This window comes from Cyrtonyx montezumae, unplaced genomic scaffold (assembly GCF_038088225.1).
Source record: "Cyrtonyx montezumae isolate F1298 unplaced genomic scaffold, pur_monq_1.0 scaffold_36, whole genome shotgun sequence".
NCBI lineage: Eukaryota > Metazoa > Chordata > Aves > Galliformes > Odontophoridae > Cyrtonyx > Cyrtonyx montezumae.
This window is the reverse complement of record NW_027072041.1, coordinates 5,031,267-5,046,401: the sequence shown is the minus strand read 5'-3', so window position 1 is coordinate 5,046,401 and position 15,135 is coordinate 5,031,267. Positions and strand designations below refer to the sequence as shown.

The 15,135-nt window shown below is 40.2% G+C and overlaps 1 protein-coding gene across 1 annotated transcript in view; it reads left to right on the top strand.

The window, feature by feature from the left end:
- Positions 1–1,360: 1,360 nt before the first annotated feature.
- Positions 1,361–15,135, top strand: part of LOC136054270 (transient receptor potential cation channel subfamily M member 6-like) — a 49,396-nt gene continuing 35,621 nt past the window's right edge. The window contains exon 1 of the mRNA XM_065745457.1: positions 1,361–1,416. Coding sequence (XP_065601529.1) covers positions 1,387–1,416 — 30 coding nt within the window. The 5' untranslated portion in view covers positions 1,361–1,386. The remainder of the gene's footprint in view (positions 1,417–15,135) is intronic.

Genomic DNA, 15,135 nt, shown 5'->3' with positions numbered 1-15,135 from the left:
GAAAATTCTTGCTTGATTAGTTCACAAACATTCAGAGGAAGATTGCTTATATTCTCTCAAAGTACTTGGGAGTTTCCTCTAAAATTTTCCTTTCTAAAGTGAAAAGAACCACTTTCAAAAGAGCAAGAAAATGTATGATGTAATTACAGAGATCATACAGAGATCTCTGTGATAAGCTAAGTGTTGCAAGTGGAACAGCACAATTAGGATATGGGAATGCTAATGAGAATCAGGTACAGGTACATTGCTGTTTAAACCTCTGACCTTTTCACTCCAGCAAGGTCACATTACCAGCATGTCCACCTATGTAAGTTCTGTGTCTCATTCTAAACGTCATGCCTCTTTTAAGAGGTTTCACTTGTGTTACATGTAGGCTGTCTCTTGCTTGTATGTGCTGAGGTTTTTATAGCTCTTAAGGTAGATAAGCCTCCAGGAGAAGGTTGAAGGTCAGTCCAAATTAGATGAGTGCAGAACTACTAAAGAGAGTAGAGTAAGAGCAGGCACTTGGTCAGCAGAGCAATGACATGAAGCAGTATTTGCCGTAGTGGCTCCATCTTTAGCACAAGCAACATTTACAGCAATTTGAACACAGTGATCAACTAATTTTATTAGTTTTATCATTGTTTTGGCAGTAACTGCTTCATGTGTTTTCTTGTTGGCATGACTACAAAATATAATGGACTTTAAATGATATACACATGTATACGGACAGTTGAAAAACCTTAGTGCAGAATGTAAGAGTGCAAGTGTATATAATTCCAAGTGGCATGGAAAGACTGTATGTGTAGTTTTTGGTAGCTAGTTCTGTTCATGGTAGGGAACAGTGGGGGAATCTGACTGTGGGGAATCCACTTGATAGAGTAATAGGTGTTAGTATGCATAGGGTAATAGTCACAGCAAAACTTGTGTTCAAAGATGCATTCAAAATTGCTCATACAGTTGGCCTGGCTTAGTTATTTCAGTGCCTACCTTCTGCTATAACCTTGACTCTAGGTGGCAATACACTTACACTGTAAACCACAGTGATCTGTGATATGTTTTGGGTATGCTTTTGTTCTGAACTACTGCTAAGTATTCAAGCAGTGACATCATGAATGCTAATCATTTCCTGACCATAATACATAAATAAAGCACATCAAGCCACAAGATCCTGATTAGAAGATGACAGTCTTCAGCATAATTAGAGTAAAAACAATTTGTCAAGAGTTTTTGGTTCATCTCTTGTTTGTAGCTTCCTTCTTCCCCACCCCACCCCACCAAAAAACCTACCTATTTAAACACATGGGAATTTGTTGTCACTGCTTCTTAGCACTGTTTCCATTGGTTGTAACTGGAAAATAAGCTTTTTCTGATTGTGTCGGCTCAGAGGGCTGAAGGCTGCTTGAAATGTGCTCATTAAACACGGGGAAAGAGGAGGTAAGTGCGCTAACTGCAAAGAAACTAATTTGTTGAGTAGTATTCAAAATGTCAGCATATGGATAACAGCATGTTGGAAATGCATGAGAAAATTTCAGAGGGTTTTTATAGCAGTCACATTAGAAGGTTATTTGTTTAAAATACTTATTTCAAACTTTACATATAAGAGATTTTTATTTTGATTCAGCAAGCGCTGTGTTTTAGTTACGGGTGCTTTATTTTGTAAGCAAACTCATTAGTATGTTTTAAATGATCTTGACCAAAAATTACAGCACTCTTCTGGAACAGTCACAACTCTCTTGTAGTCACTTCTGAGGACTTAAAAATTATTATTCCTTTTCTCTTAAAGACATACAATAGTGAAAAATATACAATTTCAGGAAAAAAAATTGTTTCCTTGTTGCTGATGTGTTATGATTCTCAGGATAAAAGTTATGAAATGAGGATGGAGGAAAAATCTTTTTTTGTTTGTTACTCTACTTTCCTTTTTAAGAATGGTTCTGTCAGGATAGAGTCTGGCTATAAAAATGCAATTTTTTGTCTGCTTACATGAATACAAGGGGTTTATGTTCAGTTGAAATATGACAAAAAAGTGGTTTATCAAATATGAGAGGGAGAAACAAAGAAAATAGTATTGTACTACTTTCAGTAAACTTCACATCGGAATAAAGAAGTTTTATTTGTGCTAAAATATAAACGGATATGAGCAACTTCTGCTCTATGATTTCTTGCACAGGTGAATTTTGTAATTTACTTCATTTGAGCAATGCACCATGCTCTATTAAATACGAACATTATTAATTAAATAGAATCTACTCTTAACTGTCAAATATGTTCTTTTTGCAGCCTGATGCCATAAAATAGTTGTATTTTCTCTCTGCTTCAATTTGTAGAACATGGAGTATATTATTTTCATTTTCTTTTATGTTCTGCATTCTGACAGCTCTAACACAAAGTTTGTGTAATCTGTGCTCCATTTTAAACAAATTAATTTTACTTCCTATTGTATAAAAAGCCTCTAAAATGTGAGAACTACTGTGGCAGTAAGCTACAAAAATCCTATAGTTCCATGATTATCAGTTGTGAATGTCATTTTGATCAAATAACTGCAAAATGTTGCATCTATGCTCTTCTATAGTTGCTGTTTCTACACTTTTGTCTTTTAATAGTTACAGAAGCCTGTACAAAAACAGAAAAGTACACTTCAGATATACCTCTGTATTTCCCAGTGTGTACTGTGAAAATTCAGAGATACAAATAATAGAGGAAGGAAAAATATTACATCTTCTCGCTGATGAAATGGAAGCCACAAAATAATTCTGAAATGTGATTCCAAAGCATAAGATGATATGAGATGGGAAGGAATGGCTAACAAGCAAAAATGTATATACTTTGGACATTGAAAATAATGTCAGTGAATATAAAACTGCCTCAGTTTCTGTGACATAGCAAGGCTCCAATGTGGAATTAAGATGGTTTCAATGCTAAAAATATGACTTTTTTTTCATCACTTTTCAATATATTTCTTTCTCCCTCTTTTCTACTGTGCAGATTGTTTTTGCATATCCTGGATCTGTCAGTCCTCACTACTCTGCTCTCAAACCTCTTGCCACTTATCATTCTGAGGCCAGAATTGTTCATTTTTAGACTGATTTTTAATAAGTTCAGCAATACAAATGCTTTTTCAAGTTACTTAGATCACACCACATGGTGATTACTATTGTCTGCAATATAACTTGAATAATAATAAAAAAAAATACATTATCAGATTCTCCATTTTAGTAAGGTAAACTAGAAACACTTTTGAAGACATGACTTTGAAGGTCTCAGTATTTCAGTGGTGCAACAGGTCAGAGTAGTGGAATTGATTTTTGAGCTATATTATTCTAATTTCTTCAAGTTAGTTCTTCAAATGTAGCATAGCAGTGCTGTAAATGCATGTGATTTCAGGACAGCTCACAGGAGTTGGCAGTAACTCTGTTAAGTGTTTACAAAAGCAGGTCCTTGATTTTTTTTTTTTAATCTTAAGTCTTGAACAGTTACAGAAACAACAGTATTTTAAATGTTGCTTCTCAAGAAAATCAGAGCTTCCTGGATCACAGCACGTTTGTAAGTAAAAAAGAAATTGTAAAACCATAGCTCCTAGGCTGCTCAGCATTTCCAAATTAATTTGAATTTATTTATTTATTTTTTTTAGCTGACTTTTAATCTTTAAATGTAAAAATACATGAGGTACTTTCATATGAGGTAAACACTTCAGAGACTGATTTCTATGACTTTTGAAACTACTATTTATATATAACTATTAGCCAAGACTTTGGTATAAAAATAATACAAATGCAAATTGTTTCAGAAAGGGGAGACTGAAGAGAAGACATCCCCCCAGATCTTGATAATTTGATGAATAAAAGTAGGCTTATATTTATTCTGCTTTCCTCTTGGAAATGTAGGTACCTGAAGGTCAAACTGTCAAGTAATCAGCAGCAGACCAGTTAGTTGGTTTGAACATTGATGATACATTGTTTTTATGTTACATGGTATTTATTAGCTTCTCAAAGCAGCGTGAAAAGCAGAAATAATCATAACAGAGCCCTGTCTAACTGATACAAGTATCTCACTATTTTTACGTGGGGCTTTTGCCAACTATTTATGGCATGCTGCTCCAGGTGGAGTGATCCAAGGAATGACCTGTAGACCCAGCTCCAAGGGTAGTTCCATGCAATCACTGGCCTCTTTTGCCATGGCCTTGCCATCACACTGTGACTGACGGGGAGATGTTGCCTAGTAAATGCAGTTCCTATAACACTGCCTCTGAAAATAAATACAGCTGCCTGTGAATACCAACAGCAAAGTTGGAATTACAGAGCAGTCAGCATTTGTGTCTTGAAAGCACGGTGTCACATGTGCTGCAGAGGTGTCCTCAGCTGGCATCTGGCCTCCAGCAATTGAGCGGGAGACAATACTACTCTTCCTAAATCAACCCATGGCTTTAACTTCTGCACAGATTATGCCACTTAAAAAGTGAGTGCACTCAGGTGCACTTAGAGTGCACTATGCTTTCCTCTTGCCTCCAGCCATGAGTCACTAAAGGACAGAGTTCTTTCTTTGAAGTGGTTATCTGATGCTCCCTGTACTCTCATTTCTGTTTAACCCTTGATTTTTAAGTAAATAGTTTTAGATAACTTTAAAATAAAGAGGTTATGTAGATTGGATTCTTTCTTTTTCTTTTCTTTTCTTTTCCTTTCTTTTCTTTTCTTTTCCTTTCTTTTCTTATCTTTTCCTTTCTTTTCTTATCTTTTCTTTTTTTCTTTTCTTTTCTTTTCTTTTCTTTTCTTTTCTTTTCTTTTCTTTTCTTTTCTTTTCTTTTCTTTTCTTTTCTTTTCTTTTCTTTTCTTTTCTTTTCTTTTCTTTTCTTTTCTTTTCTTTTCTTTTCTTTTCTTTTCTTTTCTTTTCTTTTCTTTTCTTTTCTTTTCTTTTCTTTTTTTCTTTCCTTTCTTTCCTCCTTTCTTTCTTTCTTTCCTCCTTTCCTCCTTTCCTCCTTTCTTTCTTTCCTCCTTTCTTTCTTTCCTACTTTCTCTCTTTCTCTCTTTCTCTCTTTCTTCCTTTCCCTCTCTCTCTCTCTCTAAAGCTTGAAATACTTGCTTTGGTACATCACTGAATGCCAACACAAACCTCCAGCCTGTCAGCTACCTTCTCTACAAGCCCTGTGAGGTAAATGTATTATATCAGTTATGAAAAAAATTGAAAGTGAGATTTTGAAAAATTGTTTAAAGAGGAAGGTATGAAAGTCCTTGGGTCATAGCTGACAAAAGTCTCACAATCCTAATGGATGTGTTTAACACAGGCAAGGGAGCTGACAAGTCAATTCACATTTCCTAGGAGTTCTCGGAAAGGTGAGATGTTCGAAAAATCTGTTAACCAAGTTCCAACCATTAATGGTTAACCAACCATTTTCTCAAGAAATAGAAACTACTGCCTCCTAAAGCTGCAGAACATACTCCTACACTGAGAACTCATAGGTCTCTTATGAAAATTGGGCAAACGAGACCAATGACACCATCTGAAGTGTTATCTCTCAATTCCAAACAGACATCCTGCCTTAGATGCGGCGTGCTCGTTTCTATGGAGTTATCACTAGATGCCCAGAAATTTATTTCTTATTAGAATGACAGTCTAAATTATGCTGTTACATTTTGTTCTTCCTTAGGTTTGCACTGACTTCAAAGGTATTTACAGAATTTGTATGGGGAGAACTTGTGATTGGATAGTTTATGGTGTGACCATTGAACTGACAAAACATACTCCACTACATTCCTGTCTACTTGCAGATTCTAATAAGAACTTTTTTTTCCTGCAAAGAATAAACTCTTCAGATAATACTACTTTGAATCATTCTTCATTGAAATACAGTGATGTCTGAACTGTCATAGAAGAGTCTGAGGCATGTTAAGATACCAGTAACTACTCTGTTGTAACCATTGAGTGGTCTGACTGAGAAAACAATATGAACTCCACCAACGTGTGACATACTGACTGTGGATGATTCAATATTTAAAATCACTGTCTTTCTTAACTCTTACTGAAGCACAAATATCATGTGAACTGATACCTAATGAAAATTCATACACCTGCTTGAGTTGTATCATCCTTAATTTGAATGCATGGCATGTTATTTTATTCTTCATGAGGGAAACCATGTTCTCCGTCTTGGAAAAGCTTTTGTCAGCAGATCAGTTTCTCCAGGTAGAGATCAGTGATGAGTAATGTTCCTCAGGAGACTATAGTTTAATGTCTTTATTAATGAGGTGGTCAGTGGGATCAAGTACACTCTCAGCAAGTCTGTGGACAGCACTAAGCTGAGTGGTGCAGTTGATATGGCAGAAGGAAGGGATGTCATCCAAAAGGACCTGGACAAGCTTGATACATGAACACATGTGAACATCATAAAGCTAAACAGGATAAAATGCATGGAGAACAGCCCCATGGATAAGGACAGTGGATTAAATCTGAGCATGAGCCAGCAGTGTACACTACCAGCCCAGAAAATCAACTGTATCTTGGGCTGCAGATTAGACAATAGGAAGAAAACCTTCACTATGAGTGTGACAAGGCACTGGCACAGGCTGTCCAGAGAAGCTGTGGATGCCCTGTCGCTGGATGCTTTTAAGGCCAGGTTATATGGAGTGTTGGGCAACCTGATCTACTGTGTGGCAGCCCTGCCCACAGTAGGGGATTTGGAATTACATGTTCTTTAATATCTCTTCCAACCCATATCATTCTAAGTCTATATCATTCTAAGTCTAGGTTTCTAACACCAAGATACAGGAGCAGCATGAAAGCAGATTTACTACAATCAGACCTGGAATTATCACTGCATATTTACATAGAATCATAGAGTCATAGAATCATAGAATCATAGAATCACAAGGTTGGAAAGGACCTACTAGATAACCTTGCCCAACTATCCACCCATTACCATTATTACCACAACCTACTAAACCATTTCTTGCAGCTCTTCATCCAGATACTTTTTGAACACTGCCAAGGATGGTGACACCACCACCTCCCTGGGCAGGCCATTCCAGTGCCTCACCACTCTCTGAGAGAAAAAGTTTTTCCTTATGTCCAATCTAAATCTCCTTTGGTACAACTTGTGTCCATTTCCTTGGGTCCTGTTTGTTGCCTGGGATAAGAAGCCAATTCCCTCCTCATCACAGCCTCCCTTCAGGAAGTTGAAGAATGCAATGAGGTCCCACCTTAGCCTCCTCTTCTACATACTGAACAATCCCAGCTCCCTCAGTCACTCCTCATAAGGCCTATGCTCCAGACACCTCACCAGTTTAGTTGCCCTTCTCTGGATGTGTTCCAAGGCCTCAGTGTCTTCCTTACATACTCTGAACTAAGCAGTAAGTCATGACTTGAACTCAATATGTTGCCTATGCATCCTGGAAGTTGAAGAGGAAGACCAAGACAGGTTATTCTGTTCTTCTGTAGTCTAGATTCTGTGTGATAAATTCTGTGCTATGTAGAAAATATTCTCTGTTTCTGCTGCAGTGCTGCTACACAGCATAATAAAGCAGCAACTCAGTAATCACCTGATAAATGTGTGCCCACTGTATCTGCTGCTAACCGTAGTGTTGGTCTATCTTATGAGTCTTCTTAATTTCTATCAGAAAATAAAAGAAAATTGCCTAGTAGAATGCTAATTTGTTGATGAAGAAATGAGAGTACAGGGTAAGAACTCTAGTTAACAGTCTATCAGTTTCATATTGTGCTCTTTGCTTCTTAAAGATCTACTAGTATGCCAGGAAAAGATAAAATATTGAAAATTTTTAAGTAGTTTTATTAAATTTAATATTTTCAGTGCGTGAATATTTTCAGTGCTAGAGACGATAAAACAGGGAAACTGGGCATTCCCTCTGAAGTAGATCATGTATAAAATGTAGGTTGGTTTTGGGTTTTTCATTCCAAAATCTTGATACTTCTTCAATAGATCCTGCCTGATTAAATATAGTTGATCGAAAAACTTTTTCATATTCCTGATGGACAGAAAGTGTTATCTAACAGAATACACTGAACAGAATGGTCATCTGGGTGCTGATCCCTTCATTCCAGGCACCTCAAGAAAACAAAACAAACGAGGCTATTCTCGTTTTGGTGAAAGGTTCTATTAAGTACATTATCCTCCTTCAAACTCTGTTTTTGGTAGAAGATTCTTGGACTTTGAATAAAACGGAAGGTTCTGCATGAATTAACGCAGGCATATTTTGACATGCATGCATTTTGCTTGCTTAGGGCATGAAAAGCAGGAGATGTGAATTCTTCCTAATGGTCATCCAGAGTTGAGCTGACCTCATTACTGTTGTAGTAACAACTTACACACTGGGAATATAGAATTCCTAAATAAAGAAGCATATAGACAGGCAAGATGTCTCTGATCTTAAGGTAAAGCAGTAGAAATAGGACTGGTTGTCTGCAGTAAGACTGTAGGATTAAGCATACCAGCAGTTCCAATTTCTAGAGATAACAGAAGAAAGGGCATATGTTAGTTTTGTGGACTTTGAAATCTTACAGTGTCTGTTATAAAACACATCTCACGTTTTCATATTTGTGAAGTGCTGGAGAACTGGGTGTGAGAATACTCACAGCTTAGAATTAAAAAGCAGAAATCTGCGATTAAGGAAATGCTTGAATAGGAATATGAACACCTTACTGTGTTCTAGTTAAATTCCACAGCAACTGCAGGTGCTGGCATACACATATCTCAGTTTTCTTGTGAGGTTCATATTCATATGAAGACAGGACCTAGTAATACTGGCTGATATGTTCATATAATATGGTTATTAAAAGAACATTTTCTATTCCATTTATAAACATTGGTGAAACTAGCAGGGGGAGCTGCTATGCTGACTCAGGATGGTATGTTTGCAAAAACTGGACTTTCTATGCTGACTCAGGATGATATGTTTGCAAAAACTGAAAATAATTCAAAAGATGTATTAAGAGAAAGAACGATCATGCTGTTTATCACCTGCTAAAATTTCCTGGAATTAAATGCAATGTTAAGAAGACTGAAAACAACATAGAATCAATGTAAGAAGCATAGATCTGTGTCCTGCAGGGGGCTAGAAACACAGATTTAACCTTCTTGTCCATGGAAGAACTGTTTATGTAAAGTCCTACTAAGTTGGACAGCAAGCTTCTCAGAAGGCTGGGAGGAATATTCTGGGGCTCAGCAGGCATTTATTTTTTCTGGGATTTACAGAGCTGTGAAGCCTGGGTACTTGACATGACCTGTGTGTGGGTGCCCTTAAAGAGGAAGACAGCCTGGTCTGAAGGCAGAGCTGACCTGTAAAGCAGGAAAGGCATACAAGCTGCGAGGCAACAAGGGATTACCTTGCTGAGATTACCTGCACAGGAAAATTGGAAATGGAGAGACTGGAAAATGGAAAAGTAGATGGGGAATACAGAGCATTCACACACAAGCACTGGGTCACAATAAATGCAGTGGCACAACTGAAACCAAGAAAAGAAACATTAGGAGAAAAGAGGATGAGAGGGCAGGGTAGAGAAACTGAAGAATCTATTGGTCATAGCAAGAAGCTTATTTGGGAGGAAAAAAAAAGAAAAACAACAACCCAGCAACTTATTGCTCAGAAAAGTGAGACTTGAGAAACAGGTTGGAAAAAATATAGGAGAATGGAAACAAATGGAGCTCAGAATATAGGAAAAATAACCACGTCAGATGTGTTAGACCACCTTAGGTGTTGCCACCTGTAAGTGCCAAGTCCTGCACTGGGTCAGGACAGTCCCTACTGGCAACATTGTGTGGGCAATGAACTGGATGAGAACAGCCTCACAGGAAAGCACTCAGAAGAAATGGTGGATGAAAAAGAGTGGCAGGGAGAGGGAGGTGAGGAGGTCTCACCTGGAGTACTGCATTCAGGCCTGGGACCTGAAGCACAAGAGAGATGTGGAGCTGTTGTAGTGGGTCCAGAGGGTTACAAAGATGATCAGAGGGTTGGAGCACCTCTCGTGTGAAAGCAGAATGAGGGAGTTGGGCTTGTTTAGCCTGGAAAAGAGAAGGGGATACCTTACCAAAACCCTTCAATACATAAAGGTGTAGCTATAGAACAAAGTGTGATGGATTCAAACTGAAAGAGGGAACATTTAAGTTAGATGGTGGAAGTAAATTCTTTCCTCAGAGGGTGGTGAGGCACTGGCACAGGCTGCCAAGAGAAGCTATGGGTGCCTCATCCCTGCAGGTGCTAAAGGCCAGGTTGGATGGGCCACTGGGCAGCCTGAGCTTGAGGGTAGCAGCCCTGCCTGTGGTAGAGAGGCTGGAACTGGATGGACTTTAAGAACTCCTCAAACCCAAGCCATTCTGTGATTCAGATTGTTGTGAGATCTTGTTTTGGTGCAAGGACAGTAGGTTTTGCTGCACTGAAGGTCTTCAACCCATCAGGAGACAGAGGTAACTGCTGAAGGACTGCTGAGGTTGACATTGAGACATTGAGACCCCGGAGTGTGTTCAAAGAAGGGCAACCAAGCCTGGAGCACAGGCCTTATGAGGAGCAGCTGAGAGAGCTGGGATTGTTCAGTGTGGAGAAGAGGAGGCTCTGGGGAGACCTTCTTGCTTTCTATAACTACCTGAAGGGAGGTTGTAGTGAGCTGGGGGTCAGCCTCTTCTCTCGTGTGGCTAGTGATAGGACTAGATGGAGTGGCTTCAAGCAGCACCAGGGGAGATTCTGGCTGGACATTAGGAAATACTACTACTCTGAAAGAGTGGTCAGGCACTGGAATGGGCTGTCCAGGGAGGTGGTGGAGTCACTGACCCTGGAAGTGTTCAAGGTGCATTTTGGATGTTGAGGGACATGGTTTAGTGAGAGCTATTAGTGATGGCTGGGTGAATGGCTGGACTGGAAGACATTACAGATCTCTTCCTGCCTTGGTGATTCTGTGATTCTGAGGTTTTCGCTTTCAATTTTGTTTGCCACTGTAGAAAAAGTGACAAAAAGTTTTGTGAAAAAGCTGAGCATTCAAAGGTTTGGGCTTATATCCATCTGCCAACCCTTTGTGCTCAAGCAGAGTTAAACTAACACACTGATAATGCACTGATTTCCTTGCACAGTGGCTGAGTTTTCCAGTCATGAGCCATAATACAGGCACTTTCTGACGTGCCAATTACACATGATTCAAATCTTCGTAATCCAAGAGTGAACAAGTTTCCAATCTGACTTTCCCATTAGGTTCACAGTGACTGCTGTAACTATCACGACTCTATTTTCACATCACCCTAATAAATAATCACACAAAAAAACCCTCCGGCTTCATGGGGAGAGCCGAGGAGCGGACGCCACACGCGTGCTGCGTGGGACTCTCCACACGACGCCGGGTCCCGCCGGGCGGAGCGAGCGCTCCGTGCCGACCATGCCGGAGGTGAAGGCCGGCGCCCCGGGAGCCGCCGCGCCCCGCAGAGGCGCCGCCCGCCTACCCCGCTGCCGCGGGACGAGGATCGGCGGTGCCGAGAAGCATGGCGGCGTGGCAGGACCTGCTCTTCTCCCAGCTCGGTCCCGTGTGCCTCGGCGGCAGGGACTGGCGGGGGGCAGGCTGGCGGCAGCCGCGCCGCCGCGGCCGGGCAGAGAGCAGCCGCGAACCCACGTCTTCCGCGCCGCGTGAGGTGAGGGGCTGGCGGGCGGCAGGGTGCCTTCCCAGCGCTGAGCGCTCCGGCATCGTAGCTCACCGGGACTCGGGGTTGTCGGGCAGCACGTTAGGAGCGGAGTCCGGCCACAGCTCCCCGCCGTCTGGGTGCCTCTGGATGCCCACAGTCAGGCTTCCCCGCCGTGGGGCTGCGAGGCGTGAGGTTTGGGAGAGCTGCCCGTGCCTCTGTACCGCGTTTTGTTTGGGACTGGGGAGTGGAATGGTTCGGATGCTGGGGTTCTGAGGAGGCAGCTCTGCCGCTGTAGGTGAAGTTGTCAGATGGGACTGAGCTTTATGCGGGCTATGCTGTAGCCTCAAGTATCCAGTTCTAATATTTTGGTGCGTTTGCAGTGTTTTCTTTGCAAGTATTGATGAATATAATTTCCAAAGGACAGAGTTTTTGCCCACACACTGGTAAACAATGCACGTAGGTTTTAAGGTGAGAGCACCCTGATACTAAATCACAGGCTCATTTCTTAATACCAAGGTGGAGTGACTGTTTTCAGTCATGATTTACTGCACGTGGAACACCATGGGTAGCCTAACCAAGGGGGATCTGCAGTGCTGCCTGCGAGAATACGCTCATACTTGTACAGCGCTAAAATGAGTTTAAGAAAGCATCTTTAAAAGAAAAAAAAAAAAAAGAAAAGAAAAAAGAAAAAGGAGAACAGAGAATGTCCTGCAGCTGTGAATTGCTTTACTGGCTCTTCATAAGTTTATGTGATGCTGTAACAACCTCACATAAAGTCATGGCAGTGCTATTAAAAACATGATAAGCAGCAAGTAGATTCAATTATGTTTGAACTTAAGTTTCTTTAATCATGTTCAGGCTTGACAAGGGACAAAGGATGAAGCTTTCTCAGCTGTTACAAGGTCAGAGGAGAAGAAGTTGCCCAATAGTGAATGTGCTGAATTATGCTTTCCTAGAAGTAACCAACATCAGAGAGAAATCGTAGGAACTGCTTAACTCTACTAGAGAAAGACATTTCCCTCTGACCTCCAAAATAACTTTTATTTTTCTTAAATGTTGCATGGACAAGGAAAGGATAAGGAAAATATTTGCTACCTTTCTCACTTGCCATCACCAAAATGGAATCTAAAAGTCATGTAGTAGTTTTAAAAGAGTAGAATTTAAATTTTTTGCAACTCATGGAAGATACTGAGGTCTTACTAAGCATCTGCATGCGTGTAACAGTGCAGAGCTCATTCCTGGGCTGCAGGTAACTTTTTAAAGAACATTCCAGCAATTCATGCACTATGTCCTGGTTTTCAGCAGTTTTCTGTAGGAGCCTTTGGAATCAGCTGAACTTTGTGTAGACTGCAGCCACTTTGTGGAGAAGCCCTTGGTTGGACAGCCATAGCATGCCATTCCTCCTTTGCTCCTGTGTGTAATGACTGACAAATGCTCAGGGATAACTGAAAACAAGTTGCCATCATCATGAGTCCAGAATCATCCCTGTTTTAAAGTACTGTCTTTAAAGTGGGGTTTTGGTACACAGTGACTTGTCAGGGAAAGGTTGCAGATGTAGAAGAGAAGGTTGGTTCCTTCAACTTGTTACCAGCACCACTCTGAATGTGGAGGATGTTACTAAAGGGATGGCAAAAGTCATGGAGCACTGCAGCATCCCATCTTCAGTGTGTGTCTGGTCTTGGTGTCCATGAGTGTGTGTGTCTGGTCTTGGCGTGATCCACAGTACCTGAATGAGAACTTCCCAGGAGGAAAACTTTAAGCAGAAGGGAAAAAGAATATAAGTGTAATACTGTTCCTGTATCTTTTCAGTACTATTGGAGAGAGATCAAATACCAGAAACTTCCAACAAGCAATAGAAAAGAGTAAACTGTATAATCTGTTCTTTCATTTTTAACATTTTTTGGAGTACTTAGATACTTCTTGAGAGGTCATAACTGCAAGGCAAGTGCTTACACAGCAAGAAGGGCAGGATTTATTAAGCTTCTGTCATCATAATGATAGATTCTATGATATTCTATGCTATGATATGATATGTGATATTCTATGATTTGATTCTGTGATTCTGTGGTACAATTCTGTAATTGCTTTGCTTCTCCCACAGTGCTGGTCTTGGCACATGCTGTTCTAAGTTGTCTCTGTATTAAGTTTCCTCTATCCATCATGCAGGCATAGAAGAAAGCATCTGAAAATACTTTCTGGGGCTTCTTGCTGCTTTTGCCTTGGGACAGAAGAAAGACATACTGGTAGATGCAATCCAGAAAAAGGGGTTTTTAACATGTGTTGGAGTTGTGAAATCTCAGTATTTCACATCAAATGACATCAGGTTGCTTCTGGAATGAGTATTTCTATTCTTCTCTGATTAGTAACTATCAGTGATTAGAGTAGAGTTCAGTGCACTTGTGCATAGCTGCAGGTGATGGCTCTCTGTGTACTTGGTCTGGAACTGAGCTAACAGGCAGGCTGTGCCATGGTGTCAGCTCTGCGGGGTCAAAAAATGAAACATTCCATTATATAAGTGGGTTTCTCATTGCTGAGGAGCTCCGTGGAAGATTTTGTCACTAACTTTGACTTTAATCTCAATTGGACTAGGCTGTGTTTCTAATGTTTGGTTGTGGATATACATTTTTTACCAGTCCACTATAAAATGCTGTTCTTGTTTGTACATTACTGGGACAATTTAGCACCAATTTTAGAGGAATAGAGGAGCTTGTAGCAGCACAAACCAAGTACTTACAAGATGTATCTGTCCACCATTTCACCAGCACTCACTGGAAAGCCTGGGTGCCAGAGCCAAGCCCATGGTTTCTACCTTCTTGGCATTCTTGGAGGTCATTAAAGCTGTGTTCCCTCTCTTAGCAAAATGAGATTTTGACACTATGGAAAGTAAGGCTCTCTCAGTGTCTGTGAAATTTGCTGTGTACAAGTATAGCCATAAAGTTTTATTAGGGTGTGTGACAAGCAGGGGAGTAAAATGAACAGGACTGTCAGGAGTGACAGCAAATGGTTGACGGCCTTCAGAGTCCAGTAGTCTAGGCAGACTGCTTTCAAGCTTGCTTCTTGGCACTTTTTGTGTCTCTTGCAGGTGAGTTCTGCAACCTGTTTTCTTTTCATCAGTAACTTCAGATACTTTAGGTATATCCTATCTTCAGAGGGTCACCTCTGTATCTAATATTCTTCTGTTTTGAAAAAAAAATAAATAAAGGAAAGCTCTGAAATTTACCTGCAGGTGTCAGATGTAACTTCTTTCTTTCCTCTTGAACATCCTCTTGGTGAAGAAAATCTTTGGTTGTTAGTCCAAAGGACAAGAGAAATGAGGAAGGAGGAATATTCTGTTTAATTGCAGACATAAAACACATTTCAGTGTGACTATATATGCAGAGACTAAATTTCTAGGTAGACATGGAATGTTTTTAGAGTAGAGGAGTAATTTTAATTGAATGCAAAATGTGCTGTTAACTTCCCTGGGAAAAAAAAATTCTTCAAGAAACAAATGAAATTTGATGGTTGTCAAAATAAAATCTTTGTCTATTGTTCAATGGCTCACCATA